General features: G+C 40.7%; 1 protein-coding gene across 5 annotated transcripts in view; it reads right to left on the reverse strand.

Annotated features, from left to right (window-relative positions):
- The window catches only part of MOCS1 (molybdenum cofactor synthesis 1), a 32,972-nt gene that overhangs the window by 4,477 nt on the left and 5,969 nt on the right, over positions 1-22,526 (reverse strand). Inside the window, exons 2-10 of one of the 5 annotated variants that reach the window (XM_027681797.1) lie at positions 20,617-20,749; positions 19,807-19,974; positions 12,899-13,063; positions 7,854-7,915; positions 6,479-6,590; positions 6,047-6,159; positions 5,323-5,433; positions 4,395-4,515; positions 3,138-3,185 (exon numbers count right to left, since the gene is read on the reverse strand). In XM_027681797.1, the coding sequence (XP_027537598.1) occupies positions 3,138-3,185; positions 4,395-4,515; positions 5,323-5,433; positions 6,047-6,159; positions 6,479-6,590; positions 7,854-7,915; positions 12,899-13,063; positions 19,807-19,963 (889 nt within the window). In that variant the 5' untranslated portion in view covers positions 19,964-19,974; positions 20,617-20,749. Of the gene's footprint in view, positions 1-3,122; positions 3,186-4,394; positions 4,516-5,322; positions 5,434-6,046; positions 6,160-6,478; positions 6,591-7,853; positions 7,916-11,134; positions 11,239-12,898; positions 13,064-19,806; positions 19,975-20,616; positions 20,750-22,526 lie in introns of those variants that run through there. The other 4 variants (XM_027681800.1, XM_027681798.1, XM_027681795.1 and 1 more) reach the window with 4 other exon arrangements.

Below are 22,526 nucleotides of genomic sequence, written 5' to 3' on the forward strand. Positions count from 1 at the left end.
TGGCAGAGAGGTAGTAGGCCCTCCTGCCCCTTTTCACCGTTTAATCCCTTGGTTTTGGCATTTGTACTGGGCTAAATGCCAAATGTGAAGACAGAAGGAGTCTTTTTCACATAAAAGTGAATAAAATGTTCTGGAAGTAAAGAAAGCAGTATAGAGGTAAGTGGCTAAACTCCATTTAAACAGCCTCATTGATAAGCATGTTTCTCTTTTTCTGAAGCTCCTGCTCTCTCTGTTCTGAGAAACACGGAATTAGGAATTTTGCTCAATAACCTTCTTTGGTAGCTCTGGTATTTGGGGACCCCCTTTTCAGCCTATCCACAGGTGCATCAAAATAGCTTCCTGACCCCTCTGCACATTGCTGAGCTACCTCTGCTGCCCAGACCTACAGGTATTGCCTTGGACTGTCCACATGCCAGACATAGCATGGATAAGGTTCTGGTTGTTCCCCCTGTCCCCCTCCTTTTTTAAGAACAAACCAACCAATCTCTTTTTAACCTCTGCCAAAACAAGACTAATGTGCTTAGGACTTTTTCATCCAGAGTACCCTCCAAATAGTCAAAGTACCCATTTCTGAAGGTTAAATCCGCCATTCATTTAATTTTTTTTTGTTAATCACTGCAATAATTTTAGTTCAGACAAAGGCCCTTTTTGTTCTACAGGTGATGGCTTATCCACTAAAATTAAGATTTCTGTGAGTTTGGAGGTAATGTATTTACCTTCAGAGTAATGGGATTAAATGGACATAAATGGACTGAGTGTAACATTGCTCTGCTTTAGAAAAGCACAGAAAATTTTGCTTATTGCTCCTTTCTTTCCCTTTCTCTTCATAGTGGGACCTAACCTTAATATTCCCTTAAAAATTCTGAATGAAAAGTACTTCTGGATTCCCCGATTAACTTTAAAGCTGAAGCTAAACTGCTGGCAAGGCATCTTGTCGTCAGAAGAAGCTGAACTGCAAAGGCAGACAAGGACTTCCTTCCACAGGGTAAGCACACGTGGGTTGGAGCAGGGAAGAGAAGCACTGTTTGCTCAAGGAGAGTGATAAGTAAACAGACGGCAATAGGCAGTAATACATGCAAAGCATCTTCACTTTTTCTAACAACCTACACTTCTTGAAGTTGTACCTAGTCATGTCTATTTTCACCCAAACTGCTCACATACCTACAAAAACACAGATAATGGTTTTCTATATAACATTATACCAAAACCATCTGACAAATTCCATCTCCTTATATTCTATTACTGCACCTGAAGTTTAATTGTTAGCTTCCAACTAGCACAATCCCGGGGTAGAAAAGAAGGCAGGAGGTACTTAAATTAATGAGGAAATTCCCATAACAGAAGTAAACCCATCAGGAGAGCAACCTGCCAAAAGGAATATTTTGGTTAAGGGAAATAGGATACAAACCATATAGCAAAGGATCAGACAACAGCAGTGCAGGGAAGATGCCAGGTTTGGCTTACTGGGCCTAGCAAAACCAATTAGTGATTTCCACAGCATTCACTAAATTTCATTAAATTAATTCCATCTACACACTCCCCCACTGACTGCTTGCACGCCAGTATTATTTGAAGTTTGTAAGTAATTCAAAACACAATTAGGAAATCTCCTAATTATTCCCCATGTGTCACAGTGGGATACTCTCCACTCATCTCCAGTCTCTTCATTGATGCGGTGACTGCCAGCAGTCAGTCTCTAAGGGATATGGAACAGTTGAGGGAGAAAGACCTGGACAGGCTGCCTCTTTCAGTGTATGTCAGACAATGTTAAAGCACTTTTCAGAAGGAAATGGGATCGATCTGATCTGTAGACATCCAAACATTGCTATGAATGCTAACTTTGGAGCGTGGGAAAACTTCTAAAGGCATCTTGAAAAATTATGTAGGACCCAGAGAGCTGTCAAAAGTATAATATAGTATTTTTCATCTTAAGAAAACCAGAATTTTTCTGCTAATGCAGCAAACACTTGAAAGAAAGCGTTCTCCTTCCCATTTTCCTGGAACACAATGCAGCAGTGGCCAAATCAAAAGAGCAAAAGCCAACTCAGAGACAATCTTGCATCACTCAACATGGAAAATGATGGCCCTTTAAAGGGAGGCACCAAGTGAAATATATTCCCAGTGAAGAAAAGTACCCAAGGGTACTTTTTTAAAACCTGTGTTTTAAGCTGCCCAGCAGTTAACCTACTCCTAAACATCAGTGGGAGGATGAGAGTTTGGATTTGAAACATAATATTCATCTCTTCCACCCTTGCTGCTTTTGGGTTTTTTGCCCCTTACTGATAAGGAACAACAGAACATCTTGCAATTAATCTCACAGCGCTAACTCCTGTAACCATTTCTTAAGGTCTTTAGGAAGACAGCTATCTTACCAAACAGGGAAACATAGGCATGGAGGAGGTAAAAATCACACCGAAGGAGTTATAAAAAAATCACTAAGAGAACCTCAGCAGTGCTACATCACTCATAAACAGAACTTCAGGCAGAAGGGAGAGTTAGCAAACATCTTCAAGAGATACAAGAAGGAGCAGAAAAGCTCTTGGTCCACAGGGGTTTCACGGTTATATTTTGAGACTTTACAGTAGTAAGAGGTAATTTCAAAAGAACAAAGCCCCATAGTTCAGATTCTGAAGTAATGAAGTAATGAGGCGGGAACACTTGCACTTCTGTCATGTTGCTGGCTCTATATTATAATCAAAGTTGAATTTCTTTATTGAGGGATAAAAGTCCATCCTGCATCCTTTATATCTATGTGGCAGTATGGTCAAAATTCACCCCAAACTGTCTTATAAGTTACTATACTATTCTTGTGAAGTACAAAGGAAGATGATAGGAAATAATGTAGGAAAGCTAATTATCCCTTTGGAAAATGTAACGAACTTTCATAATTTGAGAAAACAAAACCAGTGCTGTCAATTAGAAGACTGGATAAGGCTTGGTAAGGACATTAAACCTTTCCTTCTCTCTCACTTCAGCACGTTAACCACAACTGCCTTTTAAGAAGCCCATTTCTTTGCCTAAACCTAAGCCAGAATCAAACACAAGATAGACTTAGAAGCCTAATCTATTCTGCTTCCCCAAAGACAGAAACCGAACAAAATCATTGTATGTTTTTTACGTACTGATTTGTCACCCACCAATCAGGATCATTGGCCGGTTTTTCATCTGGGAAATGTTAAACATGCCTAGAAATAAAATAAGGAACACATAAAAATCCTGGGTTTTTAGTTGTTAAGTCATGCATCTGGTTTACATATTTAGTTTTCTACTCTTCACAGTGCAACCTGCATGCTAGGAAAAACAAAGCTCAATGAAGCTAAGGGAACTGGAAGAGGGGAATCTAGTCTGGTATTATTTAAAACCATAGTTGCCAGAGTCTCCAGGCATCCAGCTGCTATGGGTCTATCACACCGTAGAACCCTTTCCCAGAAAGCTTTCCATAATGTGAACTACAGTCTACCTACTATAGAATTCAAAGAACTTGAGACTATCTTGTTTCTCAACAATAGTATTTGACTGTACTAGTTCAACAGAGAAGTTGCTAATAAGTGTTCCAGTTCAAAGAAGTTCAGTCACAGAAGGTCCCAGGGACAACACTAAGATTAACAAAAACTGGAAGACAGTGTCAGGTAAATGCTGCTGATGGCAAAATGCCCTTAATACACTCTTCCCCACTCAACCCCTGCTTTCCCAAATCAGAAATTCATAAATAAATGGTCTAAAACTAAAGGAACCAAGCCCTCCACCCCTTCCCTTGTGTTTACAAGGCACTATTTTATCAGACCAATGTACTTTTCAAGTTAGTTGACATTCAGATTTAAAGGCTACCTTTAAATTTGTTTTACACGTTATGAAAAAAGGGGAAAAACAACTGTTATTAATCTGTCAGAATGTGCAAGAAAAAAAAAGGGCCAAAGCATGTTTTCAGTGTAAAGGGGACTAATCCATGATGATAAAGCCAGTTCATGTACAAGAGGTCAGCATTCCCAGCTGCAGCCAGATTACAAAAATACAGTTAGGTTCAAGATGTGACTGTTTATACTAATATAAATTCAGAGAAGACTAATATGGCCTGAGAATGTGACTGCATCATCATGGACCTTGTGTACCTTCTGCAGAGTACTACATGAGTGCCTACAAACTTCTGCATACTTGGATCAACAGCCCAATTTAGCTTTAGCACTTCTTTTACTGCAAACTAATTTTAAGAAATAAAGTGATCCAGTACAACTACTTAGCTTTACACTTTGCTGTTGTCTTCATGAGCATCATTTTGAGGACAAAAGTCAAAGTCTTTTAGACAGTCTGGATTCTAACTCCCATGGAAGGTTATGAGTACCAGGACATTTTTTTCCCTAGTCACTGTTGTTATTTCTCAGTTACAACAAACATACCAGCATGCTGTTTCTTTTTTCTGCCCACTGCTGCTCCAATGATTTGAACCAACTCTTCCTCTGAGGCACCAGACCGTAGGTGATCCCTCAAGGACACTTCTGAATTCCCAAAAAGGCACACCTGCAGCCAACCCAAGGAAACAGAAGCCAAGAAATGAGAAAGATTAAAACAAATTACTTTTACAAGTATTTTGTACTAGCCTCAGAGTCAAGAGCTTTGAAGAGGCGTACCCTATTGAAGAGAACATTTATGGAGATTGTTTTCTTTATCTCTCCTCACGTGCACACACAGACCGCCTGGGATGTTTATGCAACCTAAGCTCATTGGGCCTCCAGGCTGCCTCGGTCATCTGACATTCAGCAGCAGCACAGCTGTTGTCAATATCAGGTGACAATACATAAGTGCCAATTTTTAATTGAAAACTTTAATTTTCCCCCAGAAACTGCCAGTTTCAACGTGGCAGGAAATGGTTATCCTCCCCTTTCTACAATCGTTGAGCAAATGTACAGGCTGCTCTTGAAGGAGAAGAGTTGCAAGATGTTTGGGAAACAAGACATGATCCTTGTGGAACGCAAAAGCCAAGCCCTCACAGCTGCTTGGATCCTTTTTTAATGGGAAATCATCTGCTTGTCACATGTTTAAGATGATTTTGAATCAAAGATTAGAATAAATGTTTATATTTACTGGTCTTGCAACCATGTTTTACAACTGAAGTTAACTATGGTAGCAAAACAGAGAAACCAAAAAAAAGTGATGTAACATCTCCCTAACAGCTTGACAACATGGAACAAGAATATATACAGGATAAATAAACAGGAATTAGCTGGTAATAATTCTGTGTCTTTACATCCCAGCTACTTTTATGGGATCCATTTCAACACTATTTTCACTGCATGAAAGCAAAGAGAGTCCTGTTTCACTACCAACTTTTAGGTTCCCATCTGCTGTTATCCTCAGCCGATTGCAGGATCCACAGAAGTGCTCTGACATGGAGGTGATAAAGCTGATTTGTCCCTGGAAATGTGGCACCTTATAACTCTAAAGAAATCAAGAGGAGAAAAAAAGAAGAATCAAATATAGATTCTTAATTTTTAAAGCTCCACTTGTCCAAAGACTGGAAGACATTTTTAATACAGATTTTCTTCAGTTCTAAAGTCATATGAAAGAAACAAAAAATCAATTTCATCAGGGGTTCCAGTCTATTCCGCCCTGTTTCTGGAAATTTCCAAACTTGTTAAATGTTTGTACTTGTAGTTATCAACTAACAGGTGATGCCAGTAGGCAGCCTAACACTCAGGCAGCAGCCATGAGCTAGAAATCATCCATGTGACACTATACACTCTAAAGCATTCGTTATTTCACTGAACAGCTCTTTCATCAGCCATGTTAATGTGCAGTCATAGACAGACAAAAATTTCAAAAGGTGTAAATACAGGATATAGGCCTGGCAATTCTTTATATCTGACCAAGGCATCTAGGAAACACATTGTATTTGTAAAGGTAAAAACTATGACTAGCATTTATTGAGTGTCAAACCACATGCAGGCAGTCTGACTAAAACCCCAGATCAACGCTGAACTTGGGAGAATTTGGGGATCTGGGGCAGGGAAAGAATGGGGGCATGTTTCATGTGTTCTTTGTCCAACTCCACCTTGGCTGTGCTGGAAGTTTCACAGGGTAATCTCTCCAATTCAGGCCATCGCTGTTTAATTGTATCAAGCATTTCTTTGTAGCTCACCATCTTCTTGAAGTTCCACTTATTGCCTAGAATTAACAAAATCAGTGTAACTTTAGACTGTGGCTTTTTTTTTTTTAATTAGCAGAGAACCACCTTCACATTCTCCACAAATCTCATTTTTCCCTGTAGGTGTCCCAGCCCCAACTAATCCTGCTACTAATTGTTCTCCAGCTCAGGGAAGAAGATAAGCTGCAAAAGATAAAACTTCTGGCAATTCCTAATTCCCCAAAAGAGCTTCACAAAACTTCCAGAGACAAGTCCATGGGGTGAATAACCACCAACCAGATTCACCTCTGCCCAAGGCACACTCCACACCATGAAGAATCTCAAAGCAGGAGCACTTACCATCAAAGGGCATGTATTCTATGAACCGCACATCAAGGGGCAGGTCCTTTGTGAAATCCACAAAGTCCAGCAGTTCATCCTCATTCAAGCCTCGCATCACCACACAGTTTACCTGCAGGTAAAACAGACACCTGAAATTAGTGAGCAGAGTACTTCCCACTTACACAAGGTTTCACAGTGCTTGCGGAAGGCAACATAGATAGAAATAATTTATTTTTTTTTAAATAAAAATGATGAGAGAAATTGGCAGGATTGTAATGGCATGGATGATAATTTCTGCCTAACTAGTCAAACTTTTTCTCCAACCTAATTAAAGTTGTTAAAGTTGCCTTGCTAAATGGAAAACTAATAAAAAAGCTAGGCAACACAAGCATTGTCTTAACTACCTAAGTTATGGCAGCTTTTACTGTTTAAAAGGACAACGCCACTCCCCACTCCTACACTGTATGGCTTCCATAAAAGAAATGGCAAGTTACCTTCTATAACACTCTTTATGGCAGATCATAGGCAAATTCCCTGAACTGGGAAGTGTTCACAGCATACTCTATAGCCATAGGCTGCAGGATGACTAGTTCTTCCACCAAAAATGAGGTTAACACTGAGTTTTTCACACATTCCTCATAAACAATATTTACTTTGGAGCCTCAGATCCTCTGTTTTATCTGAAGAACAACAGATAGCTGTGGAGTTGCTAACACTTCTGTTAGCAAGGCAGCCTTGTATGTCCAAACACCCTGCATCACAGTACTTAAGTGCTTTCAGAAAAGCCTAAAACCAAGTTTAATTTCAAATGTTTTTCACAGCTCTATAGCCTAAACCACTTACACATAATAGAATTTCCAAAGCACTCGGGAAACTGAAGGGACCCTGAGCTGCAGACCTGCAAACAGCTGACTTAGGGTGGGGTTTCATGTTACAGTGAAATTGGTCTACCTGCACTCTCAAAGGAGGACTCACTTTCCCTTGCTCTCACATGGGCACTCATAATAGTCTGCTGTAAGAAGCTAAAGGAGATAAACCAGGAGAAAATCTCTTTTTGCAGGGTAATTCCTGCCTGTTAACTCCCCTGGCCAGGTTCACAGCTGGGTCAGTGTCAATTCAATAGAGAGGGTAGGAGGAGGCAAATACAGAGCAGAACCATCCTGTAGCCTGCTGCAAGGCAATCAATAGGCTGAGGCAGTATGAACCTGTACCCTCAGCTGCACAAGGAGATAAGTTTTCCTTGTTACTTCTTGGTGTGATCTTCAATCTACTAAATTTTTCTTCAGTTTTACAAAAAATTATTAATGGGGTGGAATGTAATAAATTCCTCATCAGGTGAACTGTATGTATGGTAAAACATAACAGTTTCAGAGAAAATAAACTCTGGCTTTACCTTAACAGGACGATAGCCAAGTTCAGTGGCTTTGTGGATTCCTTCCATTACCTTGTGAAAGCCTAAAATACAAAAAGAATGAAAAATAATTTTCCTTGTTTAAAACCAGAATGCAAAAGGAGTTTATTAAGTAGAAGACAAAGAGATGACACATAAAACCGATCTGATTCAGCAGACAGGGCTGCAAGTAGGAAGAGCTGCAAATAAGTAGACTTCTATTATATATACACCCCACCCTCACAACCCCCAAAGCTACCACTGTTACTGTGCTCACGTCACCAAGATCAGTATTTAACTGGTATTTGAGTAATCAACAATATTTGTACAGTTTTTTGCATCTTTGGATATCCATGTATTATTAGCATAATACATTCTCCACTTCCCCAGCTTTCCCCCTAAACTTTCCTTCTGTTACGTTCTTCTTAAAGGAAGTGGAAAGAATTTATGAACTACTTCCAGACGCAATGAAGAAAGAATAATAAATTAATGTTTATTTTATAGTAATGGCTCATGTCTTTGCTGCAATGGCAGAATCTCACTGTTCTGAATCAGATAGCAATATTGCTAAGTGAATTTTAAGAAGATTTTTATAAAGTGCATGTGGAGTGGAATGGGTTTAGGAACAAACAAAAGCCCCTTCATTCCCTGTTCAACCCTGGCTACAGATGTAATTGGCTTCCCAAAGCTACTGATTATCCATTAGTCTGAAGATCACAAGCAACACTTTACAGGATCATCATTTTATGACTAAACATGGGAAATTAGTGAGCAAAACATGGCAGGGATTAGAGCATTTAGGAAAGAAATTCAGTTGGCCTCTGATCCTCAAAAACAAATGAAAGAGGTCAAAAACTACAGTAACATCAAGGAATGAAGTGCCTAGCTTCATCCTACCGTTTGGTGGCCTACACCTTTCAGCTTCTCTCAGACACAAAAAATATATTTGACTCAGGGCAAGTATCTTTGCCCCTACATTTACCTCTTAAAGTTGGAAGAAAAATAAAGCAACAATGCAGTTTTGAAATTCCAAAGTCCTTTAGGAAAGCCTCTTAATTATCTCATTCAAACCACCCCTTCTGTCAACTTTGTGTAGTTAAGACCTTTCACAAAAATATAATTTTAGACTTGACATATTATTCCTTCCATGACACACTCACCAAGTGGTAGAGGACAAAAGTGAATAGTAGCAAGAACAAGACAGCAAACTACTGAGCTCTGGCTGCACAGTGGGTGTCAGCACCGAGTTTGTGAATGTCTCTTCTACCCTGTCAGGTTCTAGACTAAGTTCCGTTCCCATTCTGCACATGAAACTCAGGTATGAGAGACCAGACACTGCATGAGACTACGCTCCTTCTTCCAAAGCTGCAGTCTTCAACAGCAAAATATTTTACACATGCTAGTAAAAGGGCAAAATGTTCCAGAAGTTTGTGTTGACCATCCCTGCGCTGTTCCTAGTCATATGTTTTTCTGCATAGGTCCATCACCCACCTTTCCCTATCTATTATCTACTGGAGACTCAGATTCTCTAGTGAAGAGATCATACGTTCCTTAGTCTGTAGATATTTAGCAGAAATAGGCAATAACTCAACAGTATTCTGTGCATACTTAATATTAGATGAGTTTAAAGTCAGGGAAAAAAAAAGGAGAGAGACAAATATTTCACTTAACTGCTCTCTGGCTGGTAAAGACATTATAAAGCGTGGGCACAGAAAAGCAGAAGATATGATCGTTTTATAAGCCAGTCCTAATGCTAGTCCTGGCTGCAAAAAGAGAGGTGAAGAGCACAGAGAAGACAGTGAAGTAACTCTTGCAAGCAACTGTTTGAAGTTACGACTTGTCACCCTTCTCAATCATTACCTACTTGTGCATGTGCCCAGGAAGTTTGCAGCACCTGTGGTAGATCTCATTCCAATTAAGCAAGTTTGCAGGCAGAATGTGGCAACAGACATAATGATACACTGCTGTAAGCACAATCCAGAGCCACGAATGGGATCAAAAGTCTCTCCAACTACTCAGAAAATCTTACATGTAACCTCAGGATTGCAGAAAGGTGAAACTGAACATAACTAAAAAGGCCAGAAGCAACCACTGGAAAGCCACAGATCAAAACCTCCACATGTTTGAAACCTCTCATGCTTGGGCTCAGCTCACTGCAGAGGTATTGAACAGGATTACATCTTGCAATGCATCTAACTCTGACCTTCCCAGGTCTGCCTCTTACCTCCTGCCATGCTAGCACATGAGTGTGGTTTAGAAAAACTCTCAAAAATCTCTACAAGCAAACAAAAAATCTAGCTGTTCTGAATAACAACTATGAACTTATTTCCACTAAAATATTTTTGGGGCAGGGTGATTATTTAAAACAAAAACCTGTTACAGTAAAAAATTAAAAATCTGTTATTGCATTTCCTATTTTCATGTTAATGCTTTCTGTTTTTTCTCTATGAAAAGCTGTTAGTTTGCTTGTATTGCCATGCTTATTGAAACATCCCTTCTGAATCAAAGTCTTTGTGTGGCAATGGAACAACAAAAAGAATAAAATCAAAATATTTCAAAATATTAGAGCAGAAATGAATACTAGATGTCATTGTGTTGGGAAACGTTGTCAAGTTGCAGAAGTTTGCCTAGTTTTTGTTCGATATTTCAAAATGACAACCTTTCTCCTCTTCTGCCCAATGAAACATTTCAATATTTTCATCATATTAGATTTCTTCTGAAATCAAAACTTTAGCCAACTTTGAAGGACAGAGAACCTTAGACCCATCCAGAACAATCCTATGTGGAACAACACCTCCCACCATTTAATCCTTAAAACAAGAAAGACTTCAGGCCAACGTTTAAGGATACAATTACAGTACAATATGATCTCATTTTCCTTGTACTGAACAAAAAAAGAAGGCACAGTCTATGAAACATGTTAGACTGGCTACCTGGAAGCAAGCACTTTTCATTTGTTTATTCCTTAGAATGTGGTAGATGGGAAGAAGTAGGAACATTATGGTCCTCTAATGGGCTTTCAGACATCACTGAAATCTCTGGTGATCTCAGTCATTTCCTCTATCCCAACTATTTCGAAGTAAGAGCAGATGTAATGCAGGGCACTTGCACCAAAGATACATATTTTCAATGTTTTCTTAAAAGCCTAGAATGACTTTCCAGTGGAGCGGAAAAACTGATTCAAATTTTCTTGAGCTCCTGATAAGCTCCATAATCAGATGACACCTTTACTTTCCAGAGAAGTTACCAGCCTGTAGGAGTCCAAGACCAGAAATCCCTCTCACCTTAACAGAGCTATATCTTGTTGCCTCTGGAACTGCCACAGGAGACAGGGTAGCACAGTAGGACAGGCACTTTATTCTCTGCTCATTCCATACTTGGAAATCTCCTATTAAATAAAAACCCTCAATAATAATAATTTAAAAAACCCCAAACAATAAAAAAGTATTTTTACATCATTTCAGCCCTTAACCCTAACAAAAGAAAAGAAAAAAACCCCATTACTCAGTGTTACTATTTTTACCTGATCTCCAATTCCAAAAAAAAAGTATAATTTGGAGACTATATTCTCCTCTTTAAAAATATTGAGTAATAGAAACTTCCCTGTTCATTCTCTATGCTGTTCAGTTGAACAATTTCTCTCTTTGTTGTTAAAGATCCTTTTTATTTAAGGGAGATAGAGAGGAAGAGAACATTTATACAAATAAAAATTACCCACATCCCCTAATAACTTTCAGTTTACTTTATAACCAGCACATTCCTAGCAGCTTCCAATCAGATATGAAGAGCTATGGCCTTATAATTCAGGAGCTGGAGGCTCAGGTTTGCCCCTTCAGTAGCAAAAGGGCTTGTTTCTAATGAATGTCACAAACTAGGTAATATTCAAATGCAGAGAGCAGAAGGAAAGAGCATAGTCAACACCTGCTTGTGATTAGATACTCCCAGATACCACTCTGGGGGCCAATTCTGCCTTGAAACAACCAGATTAATGCAACAGCTTATGCTGGAAGGGTAATGCTCCAGTCAGATTTATGACAGGAACAGATTTCTGCATCATGATATAGAAACCTGAAGTAGTGCTCCTAGAGAGAGCCTTTCTGCACCTGCCAGCAGAACTTCGATTTGATAGCAGTGATTCAAATGTTGACATTACTTCTCACAGCATTCCAGGTTTTCTACATCCCTACATCTGTCTTAGGCTGTTGCACCATCTGGTGGCTACTTAGAGGTTTTGTCTGAATTAGTTCACAGACCACCGAAGTTACATTACAGGACTGAAAGAGAATGACAGAAGATCCTACCAGTTTTAGTTCGGAAGATAGCCCAACCATGAAGCTGAACTCCATGATGAGCTTTAGGATTCATTTAAGCAAGAATCTGTAAGACTGGACAAGAATCTGTAAGAGTGGGCAAATCCAAGCATTTTTGAAACTTCGTGTGGAATTCCTTGCTCAGTTGGAGAGAAGTTACAAAGCTAGCAGCCCTCCTCAGATTACCTCAGGCATGGTTTATGTTTATCCCTATTAAAAAGTAGTGGAGATAGGGAACATAACTAACCACAAGTGAGACCACTGCTAGCACACCCAAATATAACTTCCAGAACAGGCCACTACTCATGACGAGAAGTTCAGTTCTTGGGGCATCTTAGTCCCCAGCTGCTATAGGAGGAATATCTGGTTTTGTGAGCAGTATGAAAGAAGGGCAGCACACAAGACCAACACAAGATTTGGAGAGTCCTCTTGAGATCTATGACTAACCAGTCACAGTGCCAGCTACTATTGGCTGCTGTAGTCACAGTCCCACTGACTCTGGTGAGTTGAACATCTTCTACTTCACCAGCTCCAACTGAAGGGGCTCTACCTGCCTAAGCATTGTAGAAAGAAGGAAAAGAGTCATTATTGAGTAAGCTACTATAGACTACTTTTCCTAGCCCCAGAAGGATAGCAATTCGCTCCCCTCCTGATGTAACTGAGTGTGAAAGATACACCAGACAACTCGGAACATTCTTGCAGGTATTAACACAGTTGCCTTAGAGGATAAGTTTGTACCTTTCCTTCGGACAATGAACTCAAATTTAGCTGGGACCAAAGTATCCAGGCTAATGTTAATGGCATTCAGTCCTGCCTCCTTCAGTCGGGGCAGAAGTCTGGTTAAGTTGATCCCGTTGGTTGTGACAGCAATGGTTTTCAGCCCTTCTAGCTTGTACAGTTGACCTAGGAAATAAAAAGAAAAATGAGCACTTTAAAAGAAGTAATTCAACTGTAAGTTACACCAAAACCCCAAAAGATTTGTGAAACAAAAAAGTATCACTGAAGGTGTGAGGAAAACATGGACACTTCAGTGTTTCAGCATCCTTCCAGCCATACTGGTTGAAGACAACCATTTTCACACAAATCCATTTCAAAATGTATGAGAGAGCAGTTTATTGCATGTGAAATGGGTGATGAAGTCCTGTTTTATCAAAATGCACACTAATTTTGTTCTCCATTTCTTAAATAGTTACTTTATTTTTTAAGTAAGGCCTTTGATTTTATGAACCTTCTTTTCCTCGTCTAGCTTTGCAAAATGAATTTTATGTTCTGCAATGATAATAAGCAGCAAGCCATCCCTTTCACATCTGACACCTGAAGTAGCTGTGTTTGTTTAGCAACATTTATTCTACAATGCTTTACCAAAAACCAGTTCTAACCCAGAGATAGCTGCCAGCAGTAGTAACTTTAAACTTCTGAAAGAAATACCACATGTAGTCCTAACGAAACAGAAAAAGGTCAACATATTAGACTATTACAGAGCATCCAAGGCAACAACATCCAAGGGACAAAACACTTGCACTTGACAGCTGAAATATTTCCATTACCCACAGAGGTAGCCCAGCCAACTGGAGGGCACTTATGCAAGATACTAAAAAATGGCTAACAAAAGAAAACAGCATAAGAAACAGTTAATATCATGAGACTAAGATTTAGAAAATAGCTGCCTTCTCATAAGCCAAATGCAGAAATCCTCGGCAAACCAGATCTCCAGAGGGCAGGCTTTCAAACCTCCCGTTATCAGTACAACAACAAACAGGAAAAAATCCTCAAAAACAACTTGCAGAAGCAGAGCCACAGCAAAATACTTTTTCCTCCCTTCCTCTCCCACAGCCTCCACCCTAATTATTTAATAAATATTTGAAGAATCCTTACTATTGAGGCAGCTGTAATTACAGCACAAATATTTCATAGTTCCTTCTTCCCTCACTATTTCAATTCTATTTGTTCATGTTGACAAGGGCTTTACTTCTGCTTTATTGCATTTCCCAGCTATTCTCAAAATACTCACTCTAAGCTGGGCCCAGAGTTCTGCAGTGGGACAAGCCAGGTCAAAGCAAAAATGCTGAAGCTTACAGCAGCAGCAGCATTTTGCAACATGACTAAGAGCTCCATAAAGACATTTGCAAACTTTGGTTATAAGGAAAAGAGCAATCTTTACCAAGAAATGCCTTCTTTCTGGCATTCACCTCTCAAAATCCTCCCAAATGACCAAAAATAACTGCTTACTAAAGGATAAGTGCTACTGGCCCAATTTTGCCACAGATTAGCTACTAGCTACCCCTAGTAGCCTAGTCTTTTTGAGAGCATAGTATACTCACTGCAGCCAAAGGATAGTGCAGGAACATCACTACTTTTGTTTATAGTCTCAGAATGCACAGAATGCTCAACCTCAGAACAACAGAGAAAAAGAGTTGGTACCTGTCAGAGACTGAAATAGTTAATGATTTATGCATTCTAGGATTGCCAAGGGACTTTTGCAGGCTTTTGACTTCTGCATTATGCCTCTGATGGGCAGTTGGGCCCATCCCTCCCTTCAGAGCTGAAGGTGTTGAACCCTAAAAAGGCAAGAAGATACCTCAGATGGACAGTTGGACCCTAAAAAGGCAAGAAGATACCTCAGATGGGCAGCTGGGCCCACCCCCCCTCTCTGCCAATCTTAAAAAGGCGGGAACCAGGCCAGACCCGGAAGCTCTGTGCAAGCCCAGGGAGAGGCTGGAGGCTTGAGACATGGCCCGTGACACTGATCATGGATATAATAACTCACAGCTCCTTGGAGTGTGGGGGTTTTTCCTTCTCCCCCACCGCCTGCGGATCAAGACCACCGCTCTCAAGATTACCAAGCTACATTCCTGGATCCACTGAGTGACCACTGCTCTCAAGGTTGCCAAGCTGCATTGCTGACTTCAGTGAGTGACCATCGCTCTCAAGGTTGCCAAGCTGCATCGCGGGATCCAGTGGGCGGTGACTATATACATTTCTTTTTCATTCTCATCTTTTCTTTACTCTTATCCTGTTTTCTCTCCCCTGTGCATTTCCCCCCCCCAAAGGTTATCTTTATGTTGCATCGTTATATGACAACACCCAAAACGCTGGCTTACCTGATGATGCAAAATTGTTAAAATAAATTTTGGCAATATATGTTTCCAGACACCGATTATTTAGTGTCGTTTCGCTTTAATCCACCCCAAGGGAAGTATTGATTAAAAACCTGAGTTACCCCCCCTCCCCTTTTCCTGGGGCGGGTCGTAACATTTTTGGCGTAGTCAGCAGGATCCTTTGGATGTGGTGGAGTAATCGGTGTAGTCTAAAACTGATACCGAGGGCGAGTCAAATGGTGACTGTCCCCTCGCTGTAAAATTATAGTGAGAATTTTTCTCCTCTCGGTGTGACCCGGGCACATCAGACCTGTTGAAACGTTTCCTGGTGTGGTCTGGACCTGTTGAAAGGTTCTCTGGTACCTGGACCTGTTGAAAGGTTTTCCAGGGGAGAGTCAAGCAGACCCTCAGAGGGTTAAGGGGGAGAAAGACATTAACCTGAGCTGGGTTAATGATTGCGGCAAAGGGGATGACACCCCTGGTTGAGTTATATGGGGATTATTCCCTCCTGATGTTTGTCCTTGGTTTAGGACTGTTTCTGGTAGGTGCTGTTTTGGGCGTTGTCTTTAGAACAGTTCAAAAGGAAAGATTGGCTATTCAGAGATCTATGGGTGAGGTGATAAGATCTCTTCAGGAATCAATGAAGGCATTACAGGAACAATTAGAAAAAGAACGCTTGCAGTTAACTGCTGAGCGTGAGGCACTTCGGGGGGAGAGAGATATTAACTTGTTGCTTCGGTCAGCCCTGCAAGATGAGGAAGGGGAAAATGAAAGGCTTAAAAGGATGCTGGAAATGAAAAATTGTGAATCACGAGACATCAATTCAAAATACCCTAGACCAATGGATGTTAACAAATCCCTGTACCCCTTTGGGGAATTAGAAGAGTTTAAGCAAAGTTATCTGGAGGACGAAGTAATACATATGCGTCCTCTCATTAAAACTGAAACCACTGGCCAAGGGGCAGATCGGCAAACTACCACACGGACTACCCCGTACACGGGGGAAGCACTGGCCAAAATTCAGGAAAAATACAGCCGTAAGGCCAGTGAATCAGAAACTGAATATGTGTGGAGAGTGTCCCTTACCGGGGGGGGATCGGATTTTGTTGAGTGAGGATGAGGCCAGAGGATTTTGGGGCCCAGGAGTTTTCCTGACCACAAATGATAACCGAGCCCCGTGGTCCCTGACCCAGAGAGCTGCCTACTAGGCAGGAGGGTTAGACCCTATAGAAAGGGGAGATCCTCACGCGATTAAAACACCCACAATTGGCCACATTGTAAAAAGTGTACAAAAAACCGCATGTCTCCAATTAATGCACACAAAATTATTAGACCCACAACGAAATTCCCCAATGGAACTCGAAGCAGATCCAGAGAGATTTCCGGTCTTAATCTGAGGTCTGCCTAATGCACTAAAAGTTCATGCTAAACAATTTTAATTTTTTTTAATGGCCAGTCTTCGCGAACGAAGATTTTTGGGAAAGGTCTTTTACCTTTCAAGCCTGCGCAATGGATTTTTTAGGTGAGACACAGCATGCGCTGAACTGAGCCCACCCTTTAATCCTAAGGTTCATCTGCCGGGGCCAAGCAAGCTTGGACAATGGCAGTGAGGTCCTCAGGACGTAGGTTTGTTTAGAGTGACCTTCTCATAGATGGATGGCCTCACAGGGCTAACGGGCTCCATCTGCCCGGGGGACCGGGGAATCGAACCTGGGTCGCAGCAGTGAGAGTCCTGCATGCTAACCACTAGGCCACCAGGGGTCCCATGCTAAACAATTACAGGAGCGCATAAAGGCAACCCCCAAACCTAGAAGAAGGGGTGCTCCACCAGGGATAACCTGGTTGGAGATAGCCCAAGAATTAATAATTACTGGCCAGTAGCTGGGGCTTTCTGGTACAAGTGACCAGAGAACACATAGCAGGAGGGCAGGGAAGGTCCAAAAACCTCCCTCACCAGGTATTTGTCAACAAAAGGGGTCATCTAGTGGGCAAAAGAGATACAGTTTGTGGGTGGAGGGTGTTGCAAAAGGAATTCCTGGAGAAGTGATGGACAAATTACCCACTGCTAATTTGGAATACTTGATAAAACACTGGGATAAGATCAAAGAGCACAAATCACCCCCTAGGGACAGCCCCCCTAAGGAGTCCAACACTGTGATCCCCTCAGCCTCTCCAGAAACCGGACTAACCAGTTTGGCCAGTTCTGAGTCAAGAAACTGGACTTACTGCTCTCAAATAAATAAGCCAAAAAATGACCAGTGGGTTTATGAGAGAAGGCTCACAGAAAACAGCCAGGGAGATATGGTAATTACTTTTCCTCTCGGCCCTTTTAAATCTTTAGTTACATTCGTAGTAGACACAGGTGCACAGGTCTCAGCACTCCAAACTGAAGCTGCTGCTCAGTGTGGCATTAAGCCAGACCAAAAAAAGATATGGGTATGTGATGCTTTTGGCAAATCCCAACCCCAATACACTGCTCAGGTGAAATGCTGGTTACCTGGAGATGAGAGAGCCACAGAAACTATCATGATTGTGGGGCCATTACCAGTTAACATCCTGGGGTTAGATCTACTAAAGGGGTGAGCCTGGACAGACGCCAGAGGGAGAGAATGGGTGTTTGGTCTCCCATCCCCCTCTGTCTGTCTGTTGCAAACTGCTCCAAGTCTGCCTCCTTCTAAAATAACAAATGTAAACCCCCACCCACTCCCTTTAGGAACACGTGAAAACATTACCCCAGAAATTGCAGAATTGCAGGAGCAAGGGGTAGTTGTCCCCATACACTCACCATACAGTTCTCCTGTATGGCCTGTCCACAAACCTCATGGGCAGTGGCAGCTGCCAGTGAGTTACCTCGATGCTGACACTGGCTCACAAACAGTTGCTGTATATAACAAAACTGAACTGATTACCCAGATTGCTGATGTCACCACAGGAGACCAGACTCAGACAAGTACTATCACCCACTTGGAAAGTCTGAGACTTCAAATTCCCACAGAAAAAGTAGCAGTGTGTATTCCCCCTGACACCTTGGCCACCCTAGAGCAAATAAAGATGCTGAGGAGTAAAAGGGAGTTCCAGCATGCTCTGAGTTTATTTGTTTTTTGGAAAAAACATGTTCCAAACTTCTCTATTTTTACTTCCCTAATGACATTATGCCAGATAAGAAAAGGAGTTGGATAAATAGATAGTTCCTTCTTTTTAATAATAGGTCCGTAGTGGGCCAGATTTCTTTTTTTTTCTACAGAAACCTACCAGCAGAGGAGACCGATAAAGCCTTCTACCGCTGCTATCATTAATTCTCGTTGTCATATGAGAACATGAATTGACAACAGGACTGAAGAGTTACACTGTTTTTTGGGGTTTTTTTGTTGTTTTTCCACATTGGTTGTTTGCATGCATTTTATCTTAAAAATGTTATGATCCTAATAATTTTGCACTATGTAAAAACCTACCACAAACATTGTGTTTGTGCTCCCCTACTCCCAAAATTGCTTGTCGTGACATTAATTGTTAACTTGTTTGTGTAATTTTCTTTTATATGAGCAACTTACTGGTAAAATTGTATAAGATGTATTGCTAGTTTAATTTTTGTCAAATTCATCTTTTGTCCTTTTTAGATATCTTTCTCGATCGAGAAACTTAACCAAATGTAACCTGGGAGTTAGTACAAGTATTTATGCATATTTGGAATCATACAAATATGTATTATTTACATTAGCCTTCTGCCTTGAAAGACATTGAATTTTATATTCGGTTAAGTTTAACAAATAGGACTAAATTTAGGTTCAAAGAGAACATAAGAAAGCCTTTTACCAACTCCCAAGTAACTCAGTAAGTTCAGTTGTCTACAATACACCAAAGTGCAGCCACCTACATAGCCTTAATCTAATACATTGACACCATATGAAGCTATTCCAATTTTCTTAACATACGAGACTCTGGAAAGAGCAGAAAAGCACCTGGCTCAAGAAAAAAACCAGGCACGGTCAGCCAACACAATACCAATCAAAGGAGACAGAGTTTTGAAAATTACCCAGTAATTTACTTTCCATTGAAGTAATAGTCTTCCTCAATAGCTGTAAAAACATAGGCATTTCCACCATTCCTTATTAGACACGCAAGTGACATCTGTTATCAAGGCAACAAAACAAACCCACAAATAACAACCCACTTCAAAATCAAAAGGACAGCTTGTTTTGTTTGTAAGAAAATCTCAATTGTTCCTTCCCAGTGAGGACCTGGTCACATCAGTTCTTGATTTTTCACCCTAAGGCTGCATTATTGCAAACTAGTCTGATAAATGTTGAATATGAAAACAATGCTAAGTTCAGTGGTTGCAATAAAAAGAGAGAGAAATTCCATTCAAGCAGCAAAGCAGAACTGGAAGTTTTCTGAAAGGAACTATCTTGCATTGTTGGGAAAAAGCGCCATCATTAAATAGTTGTTCTTCAAGTTGCTGGACTGTGTTAGTAGATAGCTATAAGTGTAATTCTTGGATCAATATGCACCAAGTCACTCTGAAACACACTGTATTGATTTGGAACTCACCCACAATATCAACCACATCGGGACGGATGAGTGGCTCTCCACCTGTCAGGCGGATCTTCTCTACACCTTCTTTCACAAACAGCCTGGCTAGGGTGATTATCTCCTGAGCAGTTAGTAGCTCTGATTTAGGAGTCAGCTTAACACCTTCCTCGGGCATACAGTACTGACCTGAAACAGATTACAGAAATACATGGGGGAAAAAAATAACCAGCAACAATTAATCTAATATTGATAAGCAAAATGCACCAAGTGCAGCTGTCTTTAATGGATGTCAAATGACACCAATTTTGCAAAACTTTACAAGCAATCTCCTAACACTTTCCTGGTTTCCTTCAGAAGAAAATCCAAGACTCATTTGATGTGTCTCAAAACTACAATGGATCCACTTTGAAGGAAAAGCTGATCTTATTTTTACCTAACCTGCATTCAAACACAGACACCAAATTCAACTGGCAAGCACTGGGACATTGCCACAAACTTTGCAGTCGCAATTGTGGGAATGTCTAGGTATGAGCTCTCCTACTTACTACACACTTGAGGTATAGCAAACAAGCATCATTATCCCAACCACACCAAGTCTGACAAAAGACCTGTCACTTCCACTTGACACTGGAAGATCCCTAGGCTTGCTCCTGGTCCCTCATCCCACCAGCAGCTCAGGCCCAAATTAGTCTATCTGTCGTTTATTATTACTTTGTGAAGACAAGAAACAGCACAAGGCCAATACAGCAATAACACCCTAACTCAAGTCTTGGCCTTTACATAATATGGGCATAAGAGGTTTGTTCACAGAACCCAGCAGACACTTACACCTGAGGTTGCATTTCTCAGTCAAAGAAATTCGCAAGTAATTGTGCTGACGCCCAAAGCTGTCTGTCAAAAAAGGAGAGAAGGGGGCAGCATGTTCCAGTAGAAAGCGTCCTCTTCCTGGGCTTTGCAATTCCTGTAACGAAAACAAGCAAGTGTTAAATATTTGAATAGTCACCCTGTCAACTTGCTGTATAAATATTAACTTTGAGCTGAACTGATAATTATTATTCCATTTTTCCCCACAGGGACAGCTGCACAAGCAAAAACCCATGACTTGTCTTTATGATCAAAACTGGCCATTTATTGATTAACTTTCTCACTACTTAATTCCATGGAACTGTTCTACAATCTTCCCTGTGCATTTCAAGATACAGCCTTTTTGCCACAGGTGCTTCAGGTTTTTTGTGCATAACAGGAGGTTGTGGGTTTTTTTCAGTTGCCTGTCTCTTCACTTTCCAGAATCAATGGTCCAGGACCACCCTATCTCACTACAACCCCTGGGGTAAATGAAATCATGTAAAAGAGGTCCTCCCTGCACTTCAGCACAAGAGAACTAGAAGTCAATGAAACACTGCCATCTCTGCTTGTGTTCCTACCAACTTTCATGTGCAAGACGTAACTGAAATATTGCTATGTACAATTATGTTTCACGATGTCTTGTTTCCAACAAGGTCTTCCTGTCTAAACCCATATAAAACAGTACTTCCAAAAAGCTTGTCTCTGTTAAAAGATGATAAATAATACAGGGCATGGTGAAACTGGAAGAGAAACATATGATTCTGAACACCTATTCAACCTGCATAAAATTCAGAATTTTAATAATGTCTTTATTAACTGTCATGAAGTGAATATTAAAAGTGATTTCTATTTACAATCTTGGGGTTTTCTTAAAAAGCAATGTAATATATTCTAGAGAAACACAACTTTTAGGAAGTATGAGTATTTGCTTTCTAGAATGAGGGCATAGGAAAGATGTGGACCTGCTTGAGCAAGACCAGATGAAGCCACAGAGATGCTCAGTGGGCTGAAGCACCTCTTCTACGAAAACAAGCTGAGAGAGCTGGGTTTGTTCAGCCTGGGGAATAGAAGGCTCTGGGGAGACCTTATAGCACCCTCCAGTATCTAAACAGGGCTACATGAAAGCTGAGAGGGACTTTTTACAAGGGCATGGAGTGACAGGACACAGGGGAATGGCTTTAAACTGAAAGAGAGTAGACTTAGATATCAGGAAGAAATTCTTTACTGTGAGGATGGTGAGGCACTGGAACAGGTTTCCCAGAGAAGTTGTGGATGCCCCATTCCTGGAAGCATTGGATGGGCTTTGAGAAAGCTGTTGTAGTAGAAGGTGTTCTTGCCCATGGCAGGGTGTTCAAACTGGATGATCTTTAATGTCCCTTCCAACCCAAACCATTCTGTGACTCTACGATCACATTAGGTATCAAAATAAATATCCTAAATTAGTAGCTGCAAACAAATACAGTTTATACCACATAACTTAAAAACATGAGTACCATCAATGCCAGAAGACTGTTGGTTATAGCAACAGTTAGAGGGAGTCGCATTGCCTTTAGCCCATGAATTTCAAATTACCATGTTATAGCTCTATTTTTCTACACCTGTAAAGCACAGCTGAAACCACTCTGCTACTTTTGGAAAACATTTTGATACCCTAAGTAAAACACACTAACTGAACCAACTCTTATCACAGTACTGCAGAAAAGCAAAAGTTTACCATTATACTTTTATCAGCTTGGTTCAGGCACTACATACAAACATCTACAAACGACATAATTCAACCCCTGCCAAGTCTTTTTATCTACTACATCACAGTTAAATTAACATTTTATAGGAGGCCAATTTAATAACTCATGATAGAGGCCAGCTGCCTAACATCACAAAACAAAACAGAG

This window comes from Neopelma chrysocephalum, unplaced genomic scaffold, assembly GCF_003984885.1.
Source record: "Neopelma chrysocephalum unplaced genomic scaffold, ASM398488v2 Primary Assembly neopelma1_61b, whole genome shotgun sequence".
Lineage (NCBI taxonomy): Eukaryota > Metazoa > Chordata > Aves > Passeriformes > Pipridae > Neopelma > Neopelma chrysocephalum.